At 39.8% G+C, this 25,453-nt stretch overlaps 2 protein-coding genes and 1 pseudogene across 7 annotated transcripts in view; 2 read left to right on the forward strand and 1 right to left on the reverse strand.

Moving 5' to 3' along the window:
• The window catches only part of LOC127644730 (ras-responsive element-binding protein 1-like), a 57,190-nt gene extending 54,571 nt beyond the window's left edge, over positions 1-2,619 (forward strand). For 2 of the 4 annotated variants that reach the window (XM_052128064.1, XM_052128063.1), the window contains exon 13: positions 113-2,619. In XM_052128064.1, coding sequence (XP_051984024.1) covers positions 113-621 — 509 coding nt within the window. In that variant the 3' untranslated portion in view covers positions 622-2,619. The remainder of the gene's footprint in view (positions 1-112) is intronic. The other 2 variants (XM_052128065.1, XM_052128066.1) reach the window with 2 other exon arrangements.
• Positions 2,620-4,436: 1,817 nt separating this feature from the next.
• On the forward strand, positions 4,437-15,415 carry LOC127645688 (serine/threonine-protein kinase RIO1-like; annotated as a pseudogene).
• A 102-nt stretch (positions 15,416-15,517) lies between these two features.
• On the reverse strand, positions 15,518-22,114 carry LOC127644734 (LIM zinc-binding domain-containing Nebulette-like). 3 transcript variants are annotated; one of them, XM_052128072.1, is made up of 8 exons: positions 21,864-22,114; positions 21,642-21,736; positions 21,108-21,192; positions 18,830-18,937; positions 18,495-18,672; positions 18,067-18,099; positions 17,775-17,893; positions 15,523-16,549 (listed from the first exon to the last, which is right to left on the reverse strand). In XM_052128072.1, the coding sequence occupies exons 1-8, from the start codon at positions 21,930-21,932 to the stop codon at positions 16,373-16,375; spliced, it is 864 nt and encodes a 287-aa protein (XP_051984032.1). In that variant the 5' UTR covers positions 21,933-22,114; the 3' UTR covers positions 15,523-16,372. The 3 variants fall into 3 exon arrangements, with proteins under 3 accessions (XP_051984033.1, XP_051984032.1, XP_051984034.1); XM_052128074.1 differs by having other exon boundaries at positions 16,402-16,538; XM_052128073.1 differs by lacking the exon at positions 18,067-18,099 and having other exon boundaries at positions 15,518-16,549.
• Positions 22,115-25,453: the final 3,339 nt, after the last annotated feature.

A 25,453-nucleotide genomic window follows, 5' to 3' on the forward strand; every position in this document is an offset into this window, starting at 1 on the left:
AGAAATTATTTTTTGGGTGAACTATTCCTTCAAGAAATATATTAAAAAAAACATATTTACTTAAGAACTCAAGAACATGGCCTTTCAACATTGCTTGTTTTTGTTGTTGTAGGTGAGAGACCTTATAAGTGCCAAACCTGTGATCGCACATTCACCCTGAAACACAGTCTGGTGAGGCACCAACGTGTCCACCAGAAACCAACAGATGAAAAAGGGACTGAGGCGGAAAATAATGATGAAACAGATGGAGCAAAAGATGATATTGGAGTGCTGGAAGGAAACGAGGTCAGGTGTTCATCGGGAGGTGAAAGTGAAGCAACTTCCCCAATCCAGACTGAGAATGAATGTGAGAGAGCAGAGGTTCCCCAAACAGAAGAGAGTGAAGGACATAAAGTGGAGAAGCAACATGCTGAAGATATAGACATGAAGTTAGGTTCTGCTGAAAAATCTCACAAAGAACCTCGGCTAGATAGAGCTGAACAGGATGAACCTCAAAAGGACGAACCTTCAACTTGTGCTGCCTCAGTTGAGGCCCAATCAGGCTTTGATCCAGAATCTGCAAAAATCAGTTTGTACAGCCGAATTGAGGCTCAGGAAATTGCAGAGAAGCCTGTTCTGTGAAGACTAGCCCCTTCACTTTGTTGATTTTGTGCGATAGATTATCAAGCTTCCACAAAACACTAGGAGTTGCAAAGTCTGGTCTCTGCCAGTATTTGTCTTATACTGTATGCATAGAAGATGCAACTGTGATTCTTTTCTCAATGCCTTAATTATTTTCTTTTTCTAAAGATTTAGATCAACACAACTGGACGGTAACAGTTTTAATCATATTTATACTATTTTTTTTTTTTAAACTAATGAAATAGACTTTATACCATTATAAATAAGAGAAACATTTGTATGATGATCAGAAGATATATATATATATATATATCTGCCTTAAAATGTATTATTCTTAAGTACATTTCTATTTGTTTTTAGTTTCTGTGAGGAGTGAGGTTTTTTCCTCTCTTTTTGTCTTGTTGAATTTAAGATCTGAAATCATTGTCACTATCATGATTGGCTGATTGCATTTTGATTAAAAGAAATTCTGCTTAGTGGTTCTGTTTAGCTTTCTATTTTATTTTGGGTGATTAATTGTTCAATCTTTTATTGGCAATATTTGCCTATTCTTTGTATATTCTTTATCTTTGAGCCCCATTGACAAATGTTGCAGACGTGTGTACAAATCGCTGAAAGTCTTGTTAAAGCACCTTCTGGTGGTGAAGACTGTGAATTATTATATTGGAAGGCTGGTGGATCAGAGAAAAAGAGTGCTTCTGAGATTCACACAATATGTATTTAATGTCTGTGTGATTCTGAGTATGTTTTATGTATCTTTAAAGTGCTATTTGTTTTTGCCTTTTTGGATTTTGTGTTTGTACTGGAAATCTCTCTATAGTTCACCCTGACTGTTTGACACTGGTGTTCACACTAAACTGTAACATGAAAATTGGAGCTCAAATAACATGAACTTAAATTAGCTGCCCTGGGAAAGTCTTGTGTAGAGGTGGTGTCATTTTCCCCTCAAACAAAAACACTTATTACAATTTTTTACAATAGTTGTAACTTTGATAACCCCTGAACTCCATTCAGTACTTCATTTGTGTTGTCTATCTGTGTCCTCTGATTGGCAAAATAATTGCTAATATTCATTCATTTTGAAAACTTAGCCTCTGGTATTTAAAAGCAATGTTTAACTTTGTAAATGAGAAGATCTCTAAATTTTGTTAAAACATGTTTCCTTTCACTGTTTCTTATTTTTTGTTTAATGACTTATGTGCCTGAATGTGTACAAGTGTGTGTGTGTGTGTGTGTGTGTGTGTGTGTGTGTGTGTGTGTGTGTGTGTTTGGGTGTGTGCACAGTTATCAATTATGAAAAACACTGAACATTTTATGCAGGTATTTATTTGATCAATCTAAATTGAGTGGTCATACTTTTGAGAAGCCATATAGAATCCAATTTGTGCCGCAAGGAGAATCAAAAATTATTATCCGTTGTAGAACTTCTTTTCCATAGTGAAGTTCTCTAAGTTTTTCAGATATGTTGTGGATTCAGATTTTGACGCTTTGGATAATTACGATTTTTGTATGTCACTTTAATTAGTCATGTGATGAAACTTTCAACCAATGCAACTATCCATTCATTTGAGAGCATTGGACCATAGAGTGTAATTTTGTTGGGTTTGACATTATGATTATGAAATTAGTGATTTTGCATGTTAATGTAAATTTTTTTAATTTCTCAGCTATTCTCTTTCTCAGGGGCTTTTCAAAAACTGCATTTTCTAAGTAAAAAATTGATAATCGTTTCTGTGGTAAACAGAATAATCACTACAATTTAGTGCATTTTACTGAATTTGGTCAAAATGCTTGGGCTTAATTTTGTCTTCTATTGACTTATGTTAATGTCAAACATTTCCTGTTAGAAATTTCTGTATTTGGCCTGTCACCATCACTGACCATGTTTGTCCAATGGATTACAAATGTCAAATTAATTCAGATGAATATTTTGCTTACTTGCTGATCAAACTCCTTAAAGTGTATGAATCATCCAATCAATAAATGTACACTAAGAGTGAGACATGAAGTGTGTGGGTTGTGGTTTTTCATCCAATGCTTTGTTGTTTTTTCATTTCGATTTTATTATTATCATTAAAAAAAGAATGTGTTTTGTGCGTTAATGTAGTGTTTAATAATTGTATATTATTTGCATTGCCATTTAAATCATGCAACTCAAAACGTAAATATCTGCTCTACTGCTTTTATTTATTTATTTTTAAATTCCTAACCACAAGTATTAACCTTAAACGTGTAAAAATTTGGTAATGAGCAAAAATTTCGTAACGCCCTAGTAACCAGCCTTATACCACGGGCTGTTTAAATACTCGATTCTGATTGGCTGGAAGGTGTGCAGTAAAACCGTTTAATGCACAGGTAGTTCCAGTCAGTTTGATTACAGTTCGAAATGAATCCGCTACTATAATCATTGGTAACCATAGTAACACAGTTACTCTTGCAAACAGGGTGAGAGAAACATTTGAAAACGTTTATTTAGGTAGGCTAAATGGACGATTTTTGCATATCGTTTAATTTGTATGGTGAATATGGCAATTTTGAGAAATGGGCCCAGGCACAAGACGAAATAGAAGACTTGGAGAAGACGTTGAATGACAAAAGGCGGCACAAAGAATTAACACCGACAGAGCTAGATAAGATCGAAGACGACAAAGATGAGGTCAATACGAAAAAGACAACTAAATGGGCAGTTAACACTTTCAGTGACTTTTTGCGCCAAAGACAGAAAAATTTTGATTTCGAGACCTACTCTGCTTCTCTTTTAAATGAGACATTGCGGGAGTTTTATGCCTCTGTTCTGTCTACCGCTGGACGCGAATACAGTGTTGCAAGTTTGATGTGTCTCAGAGCAGGTATAAACCGTCACATTACAAAATACAACATCATAAGTGATAAAGACATAGGCGGAGGGTGAACCAACTCCAGGGCAAGGCTAAGATGTGCGCTTGCCCTTGATGCATTTAAATCGATTTTTGTAGGTTTTAATCAACGTGTCGCCTAGCAACAACTTAAACGTCCCAGTATAAACGCTCCCGTTAACTAATTTGTTATTAACGCGACAACGTTTACAAACTGTTAGCAAAAAAAAATGTTTTTGCAAAAAAGCAATCAGTACTAAATAATAATCAGCCAATATAAATAAACACTGCCTTACCTAATGCAGCAAAATCCTGCGTTTAGACCTGGCATCATATGCGTTGATGATGTCCTCGTTATTTAGTTTTGTGGTTATGTCACTCTCAATATGCAGCAGACTCAAGGATGAAAGTCTCTCCTGTCCCATTGTTGAACGCATCCAATTCTTTACGCGTCGCATAGCTGAAAAATATCTCTCGCATGTTGCGGTCCCCACCGGTAATGTTAGAGCCAACTAACCCGCGGTTTTAGGCGAGTGCGGTTATGGGTGTCATTAACATTTTTTTTTAAATTAATGAATTTGTATTTAAAGTGATCACAATTTAATAAAAACATTGTAATTTATGAATTATATTGCTTTCATTTATTTAAAAATTGTTTATCGAAAGAAAAAAATCCGGCATATACATGAATTATCTCTGCGCGTGCGCACCGCATGCAATTTACGTTTTCCACAGACCACAGCTGAGCCAGCTCAGCCGCGCTTATCATTTGGTTTTGGAGTGGAGGAAACTGATCCTAGACCAGCAATTATGGGCAGCTTTTCTCTATAAAAGCAACTAGTAGTAGGAGGCAGGCTGCTTTTGAGGGATACATTTTCACTCTCGAATTGTATATTGCTAGTCTCAAGTCCGTGGCCAGGGGAAGGCTAAGCCTTCCCCAGCCTTACACACGCTCCGCCTATGGATAAAGACTTCAAGTCAAGCAATGCCATCTTTAAATCAGTTTTAAAGCGCTACAGGAAAAATGGAAAAGACACCAGCGTTCATCATCCGCGTATTACTGAGTCTGACTTGGAGAAAATTAGAAATGCACCTGCACTCTCCCCTTTCACACCCACAGGACTTGTAAGAAAAGTTTGGTTTGACATACAGCTGTGTTTTGCACGGAGGGGAAGAGAAGGAAACCGTAACCTATCAAAAGAGTCTTTCGTTCTCCGGCAAGACGAGAATGGGAAAGAGTACCTGACCCTGGCGCATAACCCAGAGACAAAAAATCACAAGGATCCCAACGCATCGGATAGAGAAAAATTTACGAGGATTTATGTTTGCGAGCCCCGGCGACCCACTTTGTCCCGTGGACAGCTTTAAAAAATATCTGTCAAAGTGTCCAGAAAATACCGGAGCGTTCTATTTGCATCCGAGACGCATCCCTCTGTGCAAACTCGAGAGCACCGAAATGTGGTTCACCAGGGAGCCGATGGGGCTCAACTACCTTGGCAATATGCTAAAAAGTATTTGTGAAGAGGTTGGTAATAGATATTTCGTTTTTGCCCATAAATTTAAACTGTGTTTATATTATTTTCCAAATCTAAATTGTATAGCCTACTTTAAATTCTTGTTGTTCAGGTGGAAGGTATCTCACAAATGTACAAAAACCATAGTTTGCGTAGCACTGCCACTCTGATGCAGGACTAGAAAGTCGCCAGATTATGTCAGTGACAGGTCACCGATGCGAGGCGAGTTTGCGGTCATATTGGGCCCCATCTTTGTCAGAGAGGAGGGCATGGAGTGACATACTGACATCTAGAACCTCAACACTATCTACAACCAGATTTGACTTCCATCTACAACACCCAGCAACCTCCAAGCCCTGCCAGAGATATTATTTTGTACCTGAAACAACCTCTGCGTTTTTACAATAGAGCGTAACGGTCAACAAGCGTGTTACAACAGTAAGTCAACGTTTGCGCATACAATACAAATTAATGAGTAGAACAGTAAACTGACACCTACCCAGGGGCGTAGCACCAAATTTTGGGCCCTGGGTACAAACCATCTTGCTGGGCCCCTGTACCAAATATGTATGTATAGAAAACTGACTTCTAAGGGGCCCCCCCTGCCTCGGGCCCTGGGTACTCGGTACCCTTTACCCCCCCAGTCCGACGCCCCTGCACCTACCTGTCGCAAACTTTTCCGCATCTTTTCTTATAAAACAGACATAGTATCGTAGTAAACTCCACACAGTTAATTCCAAAAGAATCGGTTAGTGTAAAACTTGTTGAAGATTAGCGGACAGGCGGTCAGTCAATTAAGCCATAATGTTTCCTCACAAAATCAGTTTATTCAGTGTACTGAAGCATCTTCTCCATTGACATCCATTAAAAAAGAACGGTTCTTGTCTCCTTGCCAGCTTTCCTCCATGGAATTTCAGTGGCGTGATACATTTTGCTGCTAACCTTGTAGGCTCCATTGATTGATGCAGAACACCTATTTTTATAAAATTGCTTTAGCAACTTTGAAACGGTGAGTCATGGGATTCGTTTTTTTTAACATCGTATCAGAACTTATTTATTTTTTAGAAGTCAACTAATTGACCACCGAATCTTTTACATAACTATCTGTACGAATTAACCTTTTCCTGACAAATCAAATCAGTCATATTTTGAATTGCGTATACTCTCTTTGAGCCTTCTCGGTGCCCTTACTCAAGTTGCCTGTGTTCCCCGTCAGAATCTGTTTCCCCCTAGCCCCAAAGGGGTTAGTGTAGCCGACAGTATGTTTCATAATGTGCCTGTTTTTTTCTTCTCTTTTTCTTTACCAGACTAATCAACAAAGTTCTCATAATAAATCCTTAAAAAGGTCCTGAGAAAATTGGAAAACAAAATAAACCTGGGTGAGACCAATTTTTTTTCCTTCTTTTTTTAACTAACAAAATAAAGCATTAGTGAAATAAGGGCAAGGCTTTAAGATATAATTCACCCAAATATGATTATTTTGTCATCATTTACTAACCATAGTGTTGTTCTCAACTCGGATGACCCTTTTTTCAAGGACCACAAAAGGAGATGTTTTGCATTATGTTAGTCTCAGTCACCATTCACTTTTATTGCATCTTTTTTCTCTCCATAAAATGAAAGTGAATGGTGACTGAAAGTGAATGATCTCCTTTTATGTTCCACAGAAAAAGAAAGGCATGCTGGTTCAGAGCGTGTGTAATTGATGACAGAATTTTAATTTTGGGGGAAATATTTCCTTTACATGTACAGTTACATTAATTATGTTTTGTTTCACAGATAAATTGAGATATGTAGATTCTGTAATCAATATAGTCACTGTAATGCAAAAATAGAGGGTAGCAGACACGTAAATAATGTTACTCTTAACCTTTCATGGTTTTCATTCAGGTTTATGTTTTTAACCCTTAAACATTTACATTTATGCATTTGGCAGACACTTTTATCCAAAGCGACTTACAGTGCACTTATTACAGGGAGAATTCCCCCGGAGCAACCTGGAGTTAAATGCCTTGCTCAAGGACACAATGGTGGTGACCGTGGGGATCAAACCAGCAACCTTCTGATTAACAGTTATGTGCTTTAGCCCAGTACGCCACCAACACTCCAGTAAAAAATGTATTCTGTTCAGGTTTCGAGTAAAGGACAAACCAGACAGAGCGACAGTTCAACAGATGCGTGTTATGCATTCATAAAAGGAATAGTTCACCAAAAAAAAATTTATTCACATTTACTCACCCTCATGCCATCCCAGATGGTTATGACTTTTTCTCCTGCAGAACACAAATTAAGATTTTTTTCCAAAAAATAGCTCTGTAGGTCCATTTAATGCAAAGTGAATTGATGCCAGATATTGAAATGTCCAAAAAGCACATAAAGACATCATCAAAGTAATCCTTACGACTCCAGTGGTTTAATCCATGTCTTCTGAAGAAATATGATAGGTGGATGAGAGTCAGATAAATATTTAAGTCCTTTTTAACTATTAATCTCCACTTTCACTTTCCATTTTTCTTTTTTTTTTTTGCCAATTCACATTCTTCATGCATATTGCCACCTACAGGTTGTGGCTGGTCAAAAGTGTAGATTTTATAGTTTAAAAAAGGACTTAAATATTGATCTGTTTCTCACCCACACCTACCATATTGCATTTAAAGGCATGTATTTAACCACTGAAGTCATATGGATTACTTAATCCTGCCTTTGTGAGCTTTTTGGAGCTTCAAGGATCTGGTTGCCATTCATTTGCATTGAATGGACCAACAGAGCTGAAATATTCTTCTAAAAATCTTTGTTTGCGTTCAGCAGAAGAAAGTTGTACACATCTGGGATGGCACGAGGGTGAGTAAAGTATAAGAAAATTGGCATCATAGATAGTGAAGTCGATGTTTTCTTGTTTGTTTGTTTTTGTAATTGAGGCTATTTAATGTTGATATGCTTTAATGTGACTTGTGTTGCCGCAGGTTTTGGACCCCCGTACACGTATGATTCTATTCAAGATGCTGAGCAGAGGTGTAATATCAGAGATTAATGGCTTTATCAGTTCTGGCAAAGAGGCATGCTTTTTATTTTCTGAATGGCATAAAAATATCCATTAGTGTCTATTTTAGTTCTTCTACTTAGGGAACAACTAGAAAGGCTAACAGTTATGTTACTTTTATTCTAATCTGAGTTTTCTGCCATAGGCAAATGTCTACCATGCAAATACTGCTAAAGGAAGCCATCAAAATAAACAGAGCCATCAAAATATAAAAACTTAAATTTTACTCTTCAAAGACAGAAGTGAATATGTCAGTGGGGAGTTCAGGTAAGACAGATATCTTTGTTCAGGACTTTAGTCTGGCTGATGTGTGCCGTTCAACAGTGACATTCTATATTTAGGTTCCGACACGGCTATTGCAAAGCAGTCCTAGAAAAAAAAAATGGTGCGCACTTGGGCAGAGGAGATGAGAAACTTGATCAGGTGAACTGTACTATGCTTCTTTTAATAAACATAATTTTTACCTTGTCATATCATTGTCTCAAATCATATTTGAAATATATGGTGCCATGGCATTTGTCATTAATATGGATCTGTTAAATGAAATCTACATATAGCACAGATTCCCAGTCCAGAGTCCATTATGTTACAGAGCCTACGTCCTCATCATGAGCTTCATTGGTCGAGATGAAATGTATGCACAAACTGGTTCTGTCCAATTACAGATGCAGATATACTTCTTGTTATGACAGAAGAAGGGAAGACAAGAAGGCTGGATCCAGATGCGGTTAGAGGTTTTAATGAAATTATAAATGAACTACAAAAACAGGTAGACATGGGAACAAGTCAAAACATCCATGATGGGAAACTGAAATAAACAGGAGCAAACATTAACACGGGTGAGGCACAGGATCAAAACACATACCACGACAGACGTGCCAACTACATTTAACGATCGACAAAGATTGTGGAACAAACAGGGTTTAAATGCACAGGGAGAGTGATGATCAACGGGACACAGGTGAGAACAATGAGTGACTGCTGGCAGTGATGAGTGCAGGGAGCTCTGGGAAGTGTAGTTTTATGACAAAGACTAGTGAAACATGGGGCAGACAACAAGGAAACGTGACAAGAAATGTGCTAGGTGACATGTGAAAACAAGAAACTCGGGGCAGACAACAAGAGATCGTGACATAACCCCCCCTAAAAGGACCGGATTCCAGACGGTCCAAAAGAAACCACAAAAAACAAAATGTCCAGGGAGTGAGGGGCTAGAACAGGGAGGAAAACAGTCAGTCCACGGGGGCACAAGGGGCAAGGAGACAGACCAAGGAGGCACAAGGGGCAGACAGGCAGTCCACGAAGGCACACAGGGAAAGGTTTAGGAGGCCAGGGAGGTATTGACCGGACAGGAGGCCTGGGAGGCAGCCTCAGGACAGGGACAAGTCCCGGAGGCGGAGCTGAGAGGGGCTCTGGAGACGAAGCTGTGGGAGGTTCTGGAGACCCAGGAGGCGGACCCATGGAAAGCTCTGGAGGAGCAGGAGGCAGAGCTGAGGGAGGCTCTGGAAGCTCAGGAGGCGGCGCTGAGGGAGGCCCAGGACACGGAGCCGAGGATGGCTCAGGAGGCGGAGCCGAGGGCGGTGGCACCGCAGGAGGCTCGGGGAGAAGATCCCTAGGAGGCTCTGGAGTCTCTGGGAGCAGAGCCGTAGGAGGCTCGGGAGGCGGAGCCGTAGGAGGCTCAGGGAGGCCTGGGAGGCTCTGGAGAAGATCCTGGAGTCTCTGGGAACAGAGCTGTAGGAGGCTCTGGAGGCGGAGCCGTAGGAGGCTCGGGGAGAAGAGCCCTAGGAGGCTCGGGGAGAAGAGCCCTAGGAGGCTCGGGGAGAAGAGCCCTAGGAGGCTCGGGGAGAAGAGCCCTAGGAGGCTCGGGGAGAAGAGCCCTAGGAGGCTCTGGAGGCGGAGCTGAAGGAGGCTCAGGGAGAAGAGCCATAGGAGGCTCGGGAGGCGGAGCCGTGGAAGGCTCAGGAGGCGGAGCCCTGGAAGGCTCGAGGGGCTTGAGAGGTGGAGCCCTGGAAGGCTCGAGAGACCTGAGGGGTGGGGCCCTGGGAGGCTTGAGAGACTTGAGGGGTGGATCCCTGGAAGGCTCGAGAGGCGGAGCTCTGGAAGGCCCGGGAGGCGGAGCTCTGGAAGGTGGAGCTCTGGAAGGCCCGGGAAACTCGGAAGGCGGAGCTCTGGAAAGCTCGGGAAACTCGGAAGGCGGAGCTCTGGAAAGCTCGGGAAACTCGGAAGGCGGAGCTCTGGAAAGCTCGGGAAACTCGGAAGGCGGAGCTCTGGAAAGCTCGGGAGGCGGAGCCCTGGGAGGCTCGAGAGATTTGGGAGGTGTTGGGTCTTGGACGGTAGAGGCTACAGGCGCTGGCTCTGGGACGGCAGAGGCTACAGGCGCTGGCTCTCTGACCGAGGCAGGCGTGGGCTCTGGCTCGCTGACCGTGGCAGGCGTGGGCTCTGGCTCGCTGACCATGGCAGGCGTGGGCTCTGGCTCGCTGACCGTGGCAGGCGTGGGCTGGGAGGCAGAAGCCTTCCTTCTCCTCCTTCGGGCGGACAAAGTTGGCCGTGCTAGCTCGTTGACGGCGACAGGCGTGGGGGTTTCCTCACTGACCGGAGGGGCTGGCGAGCCGCATACCAGCAGCGTCTCCGCCATGAAATCACAGAGCGTCCAGCCGCGTGTCGCCGGTGGCAATTGCTCCCTGAGCGAAACGGACAGGCCATTCTTAAAAAAATACCACCAGGGAAGAGTCAGGGAAGTCGGTGGCACACGCTAGGATCAGGAAGTCCCTAACGTGATCCTCCACCGGGTGGCTTCCTTGCCTCAGGTCCAGTAGGCGACAGCTCGCCCGGAGAACCGCTGGATCCATAGTTTGGTCTTTCGTTCTGTTACGAATGTAAGGTAATGAAGGCAGACGAAGGTTGAGGATCCAAATGCAGCTTTGTTATTTATTAACAAAACACAAATGAAAACCCTCAGTGGGGAAATAAACATAAATGGAGAACTCGGGCAGGAAACACAGACCAGGCTAACTACATTCACCAACATACAATCAGCAAAAGACAGGAACTAAACCAAAAACCAGGATATATATACATGAACATAGAACTAAGGGACCAATGAACAAACAGAACACCAAACAAGATAACGAGGGAAGAAACAGAGGCAAGTGGCAAGTCAACGAGGGACAGGTGAAAGCAATGACGGAAAACACGAATGCTAACAAAGAGACTATGGAGTTACATAAGGGACAAAAGTGAAAACTAAGGAATGCAAAAAGTGACGAAAATGGTAAACAAGAGGGAACAGTGAAACAAGACAGGGTAACAGTTACACTTCTCAGCAACACTTTTCATGTTGCTCCTATAATTTTGGTGTATCTTTCTCAGGCCTGCCCCTCTGCTTAAGAATGCTGTCCTGTCTGAATCAAAAGCCTGGAAAGTCTACCTACAAATCATCCAAAACATGAGAATAAAATACCAGCAAGCTTGACTGGTCCACGCCCACCTTAGCGAATTCAATATGCTGTAAGCCTACATGATATGATGCACGCAGGGTTTTCAAGCATCAGTTAGTGATTGTTGTGGTTATTCAGTTCTGATCAGTGGAAAGTATTGAAACTGAGCATATGTAGCATGTAAGTTGCAGTATTTTGAAATTACTCTTTGGTTTTGCAGGTATCACAATGGAGATGCTTATATTATCAATGTATCTCAGTCTGTTGAGCATGATCATTCTCATGCCCTGGAGTTTCTTTGCAAAGACTGCAGCAATGTCTGTGGTGAGCATGTGAAACATGGCAAAGATCACATTGATAATAATGTCAACTGAAATTTTATTAGCTTCTAATTCATTTACTTGCTTAATTCACTCAGACTTCTTTCAGAAACACAATGTAGCAGTTATGACTGTACGGGAGTTGTTTGAGTTTGTCACACACCCCTCGATTACAAATGACAACATTAATAAATACCTGGATATTGTCAGTTTGTAGCAATGATAAATTATCATTAGTCTCTCACTAGTGTCTCTTTCCTATTTCTGCCACTTTTTGTATCTGTCAGACATGTTATAGAATTGCTCTAGTATTGTTGTTGTGCAGCTGTAGTTAGTGTTCATCTAACATAGGCTACGTTTGTTTAACTGCAGGCAATGGAGATGAACTGCAGAGTCCAAGATCTAATCAGGACTTTATCAAGTTGATAAAGAGGTCCATTGTTTTTCAACCACTTTTAAGGGCTGCAATTTTGCACCAAAAAAAGCTAGACGCAGCTACAAGTAGAACAGAAAACAGATGTCTTAAGTAGAGGTAGATTTGACAGATTAATCGGTGCCAGTAGTTGCTTTTTGGAACTCTGTTATCTGCAAATATTAATTCCAATAGTTGAAGATTATTTGTTTTATCATTCATTTATTTTATTTGACGATTTTACTGTTCTAAAATGTGAAGGAAAAAAAATGCGTTTCAAAACTTTTGAACGGTAGTGTATATATTGTGGTAGACACCCTTGGTGTGGCGTCAAGCCTTGTAGTCATTTATTGGAAATAATCTAAATAACATGTCCATAAAGTGAGACAATAAAGGGTCCATGGGGGAAGTGTTCATAACGAAGAGGGAATCTGGCATCCTCGTGGTGAGACGGGACTCCGTGAAGGGCAGGGTAGTGTCCATGGAATGGCCCAGGCATGAGCTGGGTCCGTCGGCCGCACACGCTCCCTTCCAGGGTCCACGGCGGCCTGTCTTCTCAGGCCCGCGGCAGGTGAGTGGGGAAGGCGGCCCGGCCTCTAGCCCGGCATCCGCGACTCATCTATTCGGCTCTGCGCATCAACTCGTCCGAATCCTCCCAGCTCTGGTCCTGGGCGTGCTAGGATACCAGTGTGTGTGCACACTTTGAGATTTGAATCCGGCTCCCCGAGAAGAAGTGCGCTTTAAAGACAGCATTAATGAAGCATTATTCACAACAGGTGTGCTTCATTCACGGCTGTCAAAAGGAGGCTTATTAATTATGCACCTAATCTCGCTCTCCTGCCCAACTCCCGTCGTGAGCCTTGCTGAATGGCGGCCCTAAGAGGCGGTGCACGACGACGAGCTGGAGGGGCGGGTCATTCCTCCACAATATATAGAAATATATATATATAAAATGGCGGCCAAATGTTTGGAATAATGTACAAGAGCTGTTTCGGAAGGAAATTGGTACTTTAATTCACCAAAGTTGCAACTGATCACAAAACTATAGTCAGGACATTACTGATGTAACAAAGCAACAGCACCAAATACAGCACCATCACTATCTGAAAAATGTCATTTTTGATCAAATCTAGACAGGCCCCATTTCCAGCAGCCATCACTCCAACACTTTATCCTTGAGTAATCATCCTAAATTGCTCAAATTTACTAGAAAATCACTTGCCATTATATCAAACACAGCTGAAAGCTATTTGGTTCATAAAATTAAGCTTAATATTGTGTTTCTTTTTGAGTTGCCACAAAATGCAATCTGGCATGTCTCAAGGTCAACATTAGGACAAAAATTGCAAAAAATAAACAGCTTTCTCAAGAAACTCGTCAGTCAATCATTGATTTGAGGAATTAATGAATACAATGCTTGAAATTGACATATAACTGAATAATTCACACAAAGGTGTACACTACAGTCTTCAAAGACAAAGGAGAACTGGCTCTAACAAGGACAGGAAGAGATGTGGAAGGACAGATGTACAACTAAACAAGAGGATAAGTGTATCAGTCTCTAGTTTGAGAAATAGATGCCTCACATGTCCTCAGTTGACAGCATCATTGAATTCTACCTGCTCAACACCAGTTTCATGTACAACAGTAAAGAGAAAACTCAGGGGTGCAGGCGCTATGGGAACAATTGCAAAGAAAAAGCCAATTTTGAAACAGGAAATACTAATAGAAAAGTTTAGAGTGGGCAAAGAAACACAGACATTGGACAACAGATAATTGGAAAAGAGTGTTATGGATCATAACCCTATTGAGCTTTTTGTGGGATCAGCTAGACTGTAAGCTGCATGAGAAGTGCCTGACAAGACAGCCACATCTATGGCAAGTGCTACAGGAAGTGTGGAGTGAAATATAACCTGAATATATGGACCAACTGACAGCTAGAATACCAACGATCTGCAAAAAGTGTCATTGCTACACGTGGAGGATTTTTTGATGAGAACTCTTTGAAGTAGTTTAAGTAGTTGAATTAAAAAAAAAATCAAATTGTAATTTTTCACATTATTAATGTCTTGACTATACATTGTGATCAGTTGAATACCACTTTGATGAATAAAAGTACCAATTTCTTTCCATAAGAGCAAAATCTGTACATTATTCCAAACTTTTGGCCGCCAATGTAGGTGTGGGTGTATATATATATGAAGTGTCGTGCATATGTATACGTTAAGTGTGAACGGTTCCTTAAAAATCCTACAATGTAAGTAAAACATGTCAACATGTTTTAAAAATTTTATAATAATTAATCAATTCCCTAACATTTCACATGGAGATCTGTCACATAGGTGTTAATGAATGCCTACATTCCACACACATAATTAAGTCACTCATTATGAGAGGGATGTGGAAGATCTTCAGAAAAGTCTTCAGAAGATGCACAACATGACAATGTACATCTCAGAGCCTTCGATGAACAACATTAAACTGGTGGTGTGAGCATTGTTAGCAGTCTCTTAAATGCAGATACCTCTTTTCCATTATAGATCCTATACCAAACAGTAATGGGCCTTAGGAAGGACCTTTCAGGTGTGCAAACGGTAAGAAGAAGAATTTAATTTGTTTTGTTTTTAACAGGACCATTTGGGGTATTTAAATTGCATTAGATTTAAGGCACCTTGTGTGTCCAAGCCTTTGGTTTATTGCTATTATTGCACCCAGAAAATCTGAGTGAAGTTGAAGTTTCCATTGCCAACATAGCATGTGGGAGGATTAAGGCAGTATTTCCAAAGAGAAAATAAACAACACTTGCATCCAAACTCATACGTCATAAAAAATCCACTTAATTAAAAATGCTGTTCTTGAATGTGTATACACCAGGTTCCCTCGATACTGGAAGACTCCACAAAGGATGAGAGTTCAGAATCTGAGGGATAGGAAGATGATGATGATGATGACGATGATGAAGCAGAATCAGGAGGGGAAGACACACAGTAGGGTGGCAGCCAAACTGAGGTAGCACCACTGGACAAAAAGGTACCTATCACCTTCCAACTGCTATTTGAAACCACAAATATTGTGCAAATAAGTTCGCCATTTCTTTGTCTTTCAGGAACAAAACAAATTGGTTAAAGGTGCTCAGAGGGAGAAAAGGAAAATAAGGTTCCAAAATCATGTGAAAAGCACAAGGAGAAGGTTGCCAAAATGAAGAAAGGAAGATGAGGACAGTGGAGCTGAAGGAATGCCTTGGTTTTTTGTTTGCCACTACATCTTGTATGCAGTGCGTGTGGCATACATTTCATCAGCAGCAGATGTGTATGTCATTGATGAGCGCGAGCATGTTCCTGGATTTGACTGCGCTAAAGAGTATGACAAAACATTCGTAGTGCACATACATTGCTCATCAATGGAGAATAATTTAAAAGCCTGTAACGCTCGATTGTATGCAAGACGTAACTGCAGGCAAAAAAACTAAGGATACCCTAGGATTGAAGAATCGAGGTTTCAACAGAAACGCTACATGACTGATGGAGTTAAATCAGGGCAGGGATGTAATTAGTGCTGATGAAATATCAGTCCCCTAACAATTATATTCAAATGTTATCACCATCATCAGCTGATAAAATAAAATATGAAAAAAAAAATATTATTACTTTATTAAAATGTTTTTTTTTTTAATTAAACATTAATTGTCGCTCAGATCACATACTGTAGCTTGAATGGGGGCTGTTCTGTTTTCCTGTAGACTGACAATTCAGTTTTTGTTGTAGTAGTCCATTTAATACACATTGTGCATAACAGTTTACACAAGTATACAAGGCAACAACGACATGCTATTAAAAATGGTTCCTTTTTAGATTTGATAAAGTGACAAAATCCTCTTTGCAATCCTTTATGCATCTTGTCTTCTCACAAATTTCTGTTGTTCTAACATTTAACGTTTATTTCAAAGTAAAGACAATATTGGTACAAAACTATTCATTGCATTACGTACATTTAATTAATGGAACTATAGTGTAATAAAATGAGGAAGACTTGTTATAAACACAAATAAAGTGGAACAATTTGCACTATTAAAATAGAGATCTACCTGTGTTTGTTTACAATGTTTAATGCCTATAAACAATTAAGCTGTAGAGTTTAGGTTGAGGATCATTGGATATGAGATCTCAGAGACGCTTAGCGAATGCCCTCTACGTAGTTGGCAGGTAACATTCCCGACCTCCCTGTCCTCTGCACTGTTCCATACATCCAGCCTCCGTCAATAGGCTGCACGTTCTGAATGACATCTCCATCCCGGAATGATACCTCATCATAATCCTGTGCTATATAGTCATACAGGGCCCTGTAAACAGTCTGGAGGTCAAGTTAGTACATGTTAATACATTTATTTCATACAAATTAATTACTTTTTTACAGTATTTAACTTGATTTGTTAATACATTTATTTCATACAAAATAATTACTTTTTTACAGTATTTAACTTGATTGAATACATAAAAAAAGAAAGAATATTAGCCTGGTGCACATGCAACATATCAATATTTTACAACCTTTTGTCTTGCAAACCTCCATCAATAAGGCTCAAGTACCTCTTCATCAACACCAAACCAGAATTGTGTTCACATTCATGAACATTAATATGGTTTTTATTATAAATTAGTGTTTTCCACACACATTTATACATTTTTAACACTATGCTACATAATAACAATATATTATTTTTTCTTAAAAAGAGAATAAAAATCATCAGATTTATCTAGGTGAGTTTCAATCTCTTTGTAGTTTTATAAGTAGCCCTTATATTTGGAAGCTGTCATTTCTGTTTCATAGGTTAAACAAAGCGAAATCTAAATATTTTCAAATCCCCACTGGAATCTGCTTAAACTTACTGTTCACCCCAAAATGATAATGCTTTCATCATTTACTCACACTCATGCCATCCCAGATGTGTATGAGTTCCTTTCTTCTGTAGAACACAGAACATCACAGCTCTATTGGTCCATTCAATGCAAGTGAATTGTGGCCAGACCTTTGAAGCTAAAAAAAAAACATAATTGCAGCATAAAAGTAAATAATATGACTACAGTGTTAAATGCATGGCTTCAGAAGCAATGTGGTAGGTGTGGGTGAGAAACAGATCAATAATTAAATCCTTTTTTACTATAAATCTACACTTTTGACCAGTCACGACCAGTAGATGGCGATATGCATTAAGAATGTGAATGTTGACATGAAAGTGTAGATTTACAAAAAAAAAGGACTTAAACATTGATCTGTTTCTCACCCACACCTATCATATCGCTTCAGAAGATATGGATTTAACCACTGGACTCTTCTGGATAACCTTTATGCTGGCTTTATGTGCTTTTTGGAGATTCAAAGTTTTGTCCACCATTCACTTGCATTGTATGGAATAGATCTAAAATATTCTTTTAAAAATCTGAGGGTGAGTAAATGATGAGAGAATTTTCATTTTTGGGTGAACTATTCCTTAAGTACTACCTGCACATATCTCTAGCTGGGAATCACTGCTATAGAGAATATAATAATATAGACTGTAGGATTAATAAGGACTCACCACATTTGTGAGCTGTGACCTCAGCTGCATTGATCTCAGTGAATGCATGCCGGTCTGATGCATGTAGCTATGCCCATGGGTGTAGCCACTGTGATGGTATGCACCAGGAAGTAAAGGTGCTAAAAAGAAACAATCATTTCATTAGGAAAATACAATGTAAATCACACGGCTCAAACTGATAACACTGATGTCTCTTTTACCTTTTCCTTCATATTAACATCTAATTGGGTTGGTGGACAATTGTCAGGATTTCTGCGTAAATTATTTTAAGAGTCTGTGATCATTTACTCACCCTCATGTTGTTCCAAACCTGTTTGACTTTCCTCTGTGGAACACAAAAGTAGATGTTAGGGAGAATTCACTTTTATAAAAAAAAATAAAAAAATTTCCCCATACAATGAAAGTGAATGTTGACTGAGGCTCCTTTAGTGCCCCATTGAAGAAAAAAGAAAGAGAAAGTCATACGGGAATAATATATGGGTATTTGAGTAAATGATTACAGGATTTTCATTTTTTAACTATCATATCTTTTATCGAGATGCATCTTGGTGTAGACATTTAAGGGCCATTTTAAGGCCATCACAATTTTGTTCTTACACTTGTATGTAGACATTTTGACGGGTATACTGTTGTTGTTGTTGTTTTGTGTGTGTGTGTGTTTTTTTCTTTTTAAGGGTGCACCACCAGGTGTTAGATTTCAGCTCACATTGAGGAACATACCCACAATGATGCCAGGTCTTCGATCCATCTCCATGGTGTACTGATGGACACCCTTGTGTGTGCTGTTCTTCACCGTCTCATGGTTGGGTTTTATCTGAGCCTGTACCAGGTATGTTCCTCTCATTTCCTGACTGACCCCATGCAAACCTGACATCTCAAAATCTTTATGGTACTTTGCCTGCAAGAATGGAGATGTCACCTGTTGTTTGTTTACATGTACGTCAATTAAATCACATGGCCTGCTTTTTATTAATGTAAATTTCCAGCACACTAATCAATCAAATGTACATTTTTGCTATTTTATTAAATTAGTATATCTGTATTTTCAAACGTACATTACTAATCTGATCCTGGGTCTTCCTCAGTCTCTGTGAGTCTGGAGTTTCCAGGACAAATTTGAAGCCCTGACCCTTGCTTTGTTCAAAATCCTTTCTGTACTTGACCTGTAGAAGAAAAAACAGATTGGTTAGATTGGTGCTTGCCAATCTAAAACTTGCTACCACAATTCTAGGGTATTGTGAGTGGTTTCCAGGGAGTTGCTTAGTGGTTGCTAAGGTGTTCTGAGTTGATTTTACGGTGTTGTTAGGTGGTTGCTAGTGTCTAGCTGGTTGCTTACTGCCCAAGTCAAAAGATCCCACCCCCAATCTATGATATTATATTGGCAGATGCTATTTGCACCCTGGTACAAATAATGGTATATGCTATATACACCCCAGTGCAAATAGTGTCAGATATTATTTGCACACCAATCCCGGTGCAAGTAATGGTAGATTACCCTGGTGCAAATAGTGTCGGTTACCATTTGCACCCATATTTAAATACTAACATACAGTATGGGCATCACTGCAGTGTATTTATTGTGTTTATTTAGAGTCCCACAGACAAACAACATAAACCCCTACCCTTAAACCTACCCATAACCTTACCTTAGAAAAAATAACCTTGGTTTTACTACAGTAATCAAGGTTTCACCATGGTATTTTTGGTAAATTTACAGTAACCATAAAATGAACCATGGTTACTATATTACCAACATGTTACTGTAGTAACACCATGGTTAATTGCATTAAAACTATGGTTTCTGCCAAAGAACATGGCTACTATGGAGCACATAACTGTTAATCAGAAGGTTGCTGGTTCGATCTCCACGGCCACCACCATTGTGTCCTTGAGCAAGGCACTTAACTCCAGGTTGCTCTGGGGGATTGTCCCTGTAATAAGTGCTCTGTTAGTCACTTTGGATAAAAGCGTCTGCCAAATGCATAAATGTAAATGTACTACAATAATAGTAGCCTCCGGATCAAACTCTTCTCTGCACTCCTCGACATTCGCCATGACCAAATCACTGCGGTGAAATCAACATTTATATTAATTTTTATCGATTATTTTAAGTAGTATTAAAGAAAATATTAAGAGTGGAAACAGAAAATTGGATCGCTAGGACAACAGTACACATTCACACACTATCTTTACACCTCACACCACTGAAGTGCCATCTGTTGTTTAGTTTGTGGTATATTTCTGTGGTTTCACCAGACTATTGGGGTAAATAGCTGCCCTGTGTGGCAGGTGCTATTTACGCCAGTGTGCAAAGACACTGTATTTTATTACATGGCTTTGGTCCCTTCTTCAATGCTAGTCTTTTCGTTTGCTAGGCGAAATTTATAAGTTTAATCGCTCACAGTAATAGCACACCTCTCCTCAATAGGATGTACGATTTGAGGTGTGCACAAACGGTTGCACACCTTAGCGGGTGATTCACACAAAACCTGTCAAGGAAATGTCTCCTACATTTTTAACTCCAAATCAATACAAAGAAGATTTTACATTATAATTTGCATGGAAAAGATTAGGCATACTTTAAGGATCATTAAATGTTTTTTGCATTGTGACATTATTTTCAGGCACATTTTAACCCCCAATACACCTTACCGCAGGCGTTTTACTTTTACTATTACAGTAGTTTTCAATTATTATTTTGTATTATTGAATTACAGTTTAAAAGTACTGTATAGCTGTAAAAAATGCTGTTGAACATTTTTTATTTATTTATTAATATTGGTGAAAATGGATGGATAGGTAATGGACAGAAGAATAGGTAATGGAAGTCAAGGCACAATGAATTATGAGAGCCATTAAAGCATATAACTGAGGAGGGAAAAGTATGCAATTACACAAAATACATTTTCATTGTTGCTGACCAATCCCTCTGCAAAATAAAGTTGCTGTCAGTATGCCAAGATTTTGGTCCCCCATTGTATGGACTTGGCAGCATCTTATGTGCTGCCAGGTGGAGAAGCTGAGGGGATCTGCCAGTGCACCACGGAGTAGACAGCTGCCTTGCTTTTCCCCATGCTGACCTTGAAGTATCACACCTAGTCCTTCCCTGGCTTCCAAAACACTCACTCTGCCATAAATGATTCTATCGCTCTCATGTATTTCCAAGACAATTCCAGTATATTGTCTGACATTTATGTATTACAATAGCAACAAATAACATTACCCTAGATATAACTGTTTGGATGCATTCTCAAAATGTATTTTAGAAGTGTTTACAATCATGTAATTACAACATCCAACACAACATAGCCTAAAGTGGGCATGTGAGCTCACCTGACTTTGGAGTTCACTTTGCTGTCTCAGTCGTAGGTTCTCAGGGGTGTCTGTCACAATTGTGAAGGTCTGTTTTGGGTAGTGCCTATTGTGAGAAAGACGTAGGTGAAATATATTTGTGGCGTTTACAAGCTTCCAAAGGCAGACAGTGTTAGGGGCCGTTCACACCGAACACGTTTTGCCTCTGTCCGCACTGTTTTCCTATGTAAACTTAGTTTAGACAGATTTGTCTTTAAACCGTTGCGATGCGTCTGGTTGTTGTTTTCACTGTTTTGCTGTGAGATTTAAAAACGCGTCTCGGGACACGTGCGTTCTGTTCTGCGCAGCGGCTAGCTTTTATAGCGCAAGAACGCGTTTGGTCTGAACGTCCCCTTACACGGTCACAAATAGCTACTTGGCAAACAATAATAATAAAAAAAATACAATTCAAGTTATCGATTTTATGGACTTTCCATACAAGCAGAAACGTTACAAAAGAATGAATAAATAAACATTTCTGAACTCTACAATAGGCAAATGACGGCAAAAACATACGCGTTACAGTAGGGCTTCTTCTCATATCCCTTGTAGTTGTTCATGTTAAGAGTCATTTTACACACCTCACAATGGAAGCATCCTTTGTGCCAATACTATAAGACAATAGGGAAAGATTGAAACTGCACATGAAGCACAATCCAATGACACATTGAAGTAGAATAAGCAGAATAGGCAAATTCTTATATTTCCCTGTAAGTATCAGAAAGTGAGAGAAAATACCTTGTCCAGGCAGTTCACTTTCTCCGTTGCGTAGACTATTTTCCCACAGCGCGCGCAATGAGGGTTCATTTCGAATCTGTTGCGATGATTCGGAAAAATAGCATAACTCCAGAAACACTTAATCGCTTACACGACTTCTCCCTCAGATTTGCTGCAACATGCGCTGTTTATGTCGCATATGTCGAGTGTGTTTATAAGCGTGCTGCTTGTCTCGCAGTGAGTTTACTGGAGCAAAGACGCGTGAGATTTCACAAAACATCTCCCACTGAGACTGTTGGACCAGCGTTCAAAGACTGACCGCCGGGAATTGGCTTTTCTCTAAAGAACGAGGTAAACACATAAATAAATAACAACCCAAATTTAGACAAAATAAAGTGAAAGTGACTGATTATCTTTGTCATGTCGTTTTGTTTTTTGTTTTTTTTGGCGAAATATGTATTTAGCATAGAACATGCCAGGCTATATTAAATAGTTTACAACCAATCCATCATGTTTACAACCATCCATACAGTGCATGTCTTATTTTCTCATTAGTCAAACCTTTCCTATAGAGACTGGTAAAAACATCTCGCTGTAGTGCACTTCACAATAACGCATTTTTGAGTCCGCCTGTGCTGTTTTTCAATTGTTATCTGGTGTGCGGTTTACGGAATGCTCCAGCCTGATCTCACATAAAAATCGGCAAGTGTGTGCCGATTTTTCGTTAACAGAATTGAATGCTTCGCGCACAGTATGTGTGACACTATGGAGTTTCCTTTGTGTCTTTATTATTCAATCAAACATACTTTGTTTGAGAGTAAAATTTATTATTTTGTAATTAAAAAAAAAATAAAAGAGTGCAAAAAAGTCTTCTAAATGCTCAAAAATAAAGAAGTTGAAAACAAAATTATTTGCAGTGCGTGTAATCTTTTGAAAACTTTTTTTTTTTTTTGTGCACTTCAAAAACTTTTCATCACAAACCCACACATTTTGCTCTCTTTTCTGCTGTCTTTTTTGCCGCTGTAAATATTTTGCTTGCGAGTTGAAAAGTTTTGATTGCAGTTGAAAAGTTTTGCTTGCGCGTAAGCTGTACCTCAGTGGGCGGTCTCTAACAACCAGATGAAAGGCCTTTTTCTATTGGTCACCCTCGATTGAAGTGACCGGTTGGCCACGCCCATTACAGTTTCCCGCCGCTGCTGCTGCTGCCATCATCGTCGCACTGCGGTCAAGCCAGCCGTGGTTTGAAAATACACGGTCAAGGCAGCCGCCAAAAAAAGAAGTGTGTGCGCCTATTACCATGAATACGGTAATTTCAGTAACAGCACAGAAAGAACGCGCTTTCAGAGCTCTTGAGTTGCCCAGATCGATCCGTCCGTCTGTCTATCTATCTTTTTCTTTCTTTCTATCTATCTATCTATCTATCTATCTATCTATCTATCTATCTATCTATCTATCTATCTATCTATCTATCTATCTATCTATCTATCTATCTATCTATTTCTAAAGGCCAAATTTCTAATAAGTAGAAAAAACTAATGGTCAGTTCTTGTAGGGGACGTCCCATACCATACAGTATACTCACCTCATATCAAACCAGTTTACTGTAGCATTTTGGAGAAATGTCACATTATTTGACTTCAGAGGCCCATTAATACCTCATTTCTAATAAGTAGAAAAAAATAATGGTCAGTTCTTGTGGGGGACGTCCCATACAGTATACACACCTCATATCAAACAATTTTACTGTAGCATTTTGGAGAAATGTCACATTATTTGACTTCTGAGGCCCATAAAGACCTCATTTCTAATAAGTAGAAAAAACTAATGGTCAGTTCTTATACGGGACGTCCCATACAGTATACACACCTTATATCAAACCATTTTACTGTAGCATTTTGGAGAAATGTCACATTATTTGACTTCTGAGGCCCATAAAGACCTAATTTCTAATAAGTAGAAAAAAACTAATGGTCAGTTCTTATACGGGACGTCCCATACAGTATACTCACTTCATATCAAACCATTTTACTGTAGCATTTTGGAGAAATGTCACATTATTTGACTTCTGAGGCCCATAAAGACCTAATTTCTAATAAGTAGAAAAAACTAATGGTCAGTTCTTATACGGGACGTCCCATACAGTATACTCACTTCATATCAAACCATTTTACTGCAGCATTTTGGAGAAATGTCACATTATTCGACTTCAGAGGCCCATTAATACCTCATTTCTAAGTAGAAAAAATAATGGTCAGTTCTTATACGGGACGTCCCATACTGGGCTGGCTTGACCGTGTATTTTCAAACCACGGCTGGCTTGACCGCAGTGCGACGATGATGGCAGCAGCAGCGGCGGGAAACTGTAATGGGCGTGGCCAACGAGGGTGACCAATAGAAAAAGGCCTTTCATCTGGTTGTTAGAGACCGCCCACTGAGGTACAGCTTTACGCGCAAGCAAAACTTTTCAACTCGCAAGCAAAACTTTTCAACTCGCAAGCAAAATATTTACAGCCGCAAAAAAGACAGCAGAAAAGAGAGCAAAATGTGTGGGTTTGTGATGAAAAGTTTTTGAACTGCACAAAAAAAAAAAAAAAGTTTTCAAAAGATTACACACACTGCAAATAATTTTGTTATCAACTTCTTTATTTTTGAGCATTTAGAAGACTTTTTGCACTCTTTTATTTTTTTTAATTACAAAATAATTAATTTTACTCTCAAACACAGTATGTTTGATTGAATAATAAAGACACAAAGGAAACTCCATATGACACAAAATGCGTCAGCAGCACAGTCGCGCGGCTTGACCGCGTGCGTGAAACGAGTCAAGTAAATAGACAGCGTGCTTCAAGCTGTGCTGATGACGCAATTTGCGTCACACATACTGTGAGCATTCAATTCGGCTGTCCGCGTCGTCTGCGCATGCGCTGGCCATTGACCATTAAAAGAGTGATTCAACGTCCTCATTTTTATTACTGACTATTTTACAATGATTATTTACAATGACTAATGTCTTTGAAGTTCATCCTGGATTAACTGCAGAAGTTCACATTGATACATTGTCCTTTGTTAGTTGGCTGACGAAGACTTTATTTGGCAATTCATTGATAGCCTATGTATTCTATTTCAAGAGTGTAGTCCATCAATAAACAAAGGTGATGCAGGCAGAGATCAATCAGGTGCATCGCAGTTCAACCAGCAGCAGGAGTGAAGCCAGGAGTTTTTCACAGAAGTGGCCGGGCTGGGACCAGCGATCAGTCTGTGGTGGCACATATTTTTGGGCAGTACATGTTAGTTGTTGTGCTCAAAAACAGCAATTGTGAGTGGGGTGGCCAAAGCTCCACCACTGACCAGCAGGTCATTCCGGTGAGGTTCGATGGGGTCTATCCTAAATCCAAGTTTCAGGTGTAGCCCTTAGTAAAGACACAGATAAATTATTGCAAGATATTTTTAAATGAGTGAAGTATTTCCTCACTAAACTAGACTGGGCATCAGTAGCTTACACTGATATAGTTAAAATAGTATTCAGTAAGTGATTAGAGAGTTTAAGTGTACATGCTAAGGAGAACGCTCCTGATCTCACCTGTATTTTTCATATTTCTTACAGGTAAGCT

Source organism: Xyrauchen texanus, chromosome 6 (genome assembly GCF_025860055.1).
Source record: "Xyrauchen texanus isolate HMW12.3.18 chromosome 6, RBS_HiC_50CHRs, whole genome shotgun sequence".
In the NCBI taxonomy this organism is placed as follows: Eukaryota; Metazoa; Chordata; class Actinopteri; order Cypriniformes; family Catostomidae; genus Xyrauchen; species Xyrauchen texanus.

Bases quoted from the DNA above. Each gene is read 5' to 3' on its own strand.
- LOC127644734 (XM_052128072.1), bottom strand. From the start codon at position 21,932: ATGAACCCTCATTGCGCGCGCTGTGGGAAAATAGTCTACGCAACGGAG. The intron at 18,938-21,107 runs GTGAGCTCACAT...TTTCTTCTACAG, and splicing joins AAAGTGAACTCCAAAGTCAG to GTCAAGTACAGAAAGGATTT. The intron at 18,673-18,829 runs GTACGTTTGAAA...CCATTCTTGCAG, and splicing joins CCCAGGATCAGATTAGTAAT to GCAAAGTACCATAAAGATTT.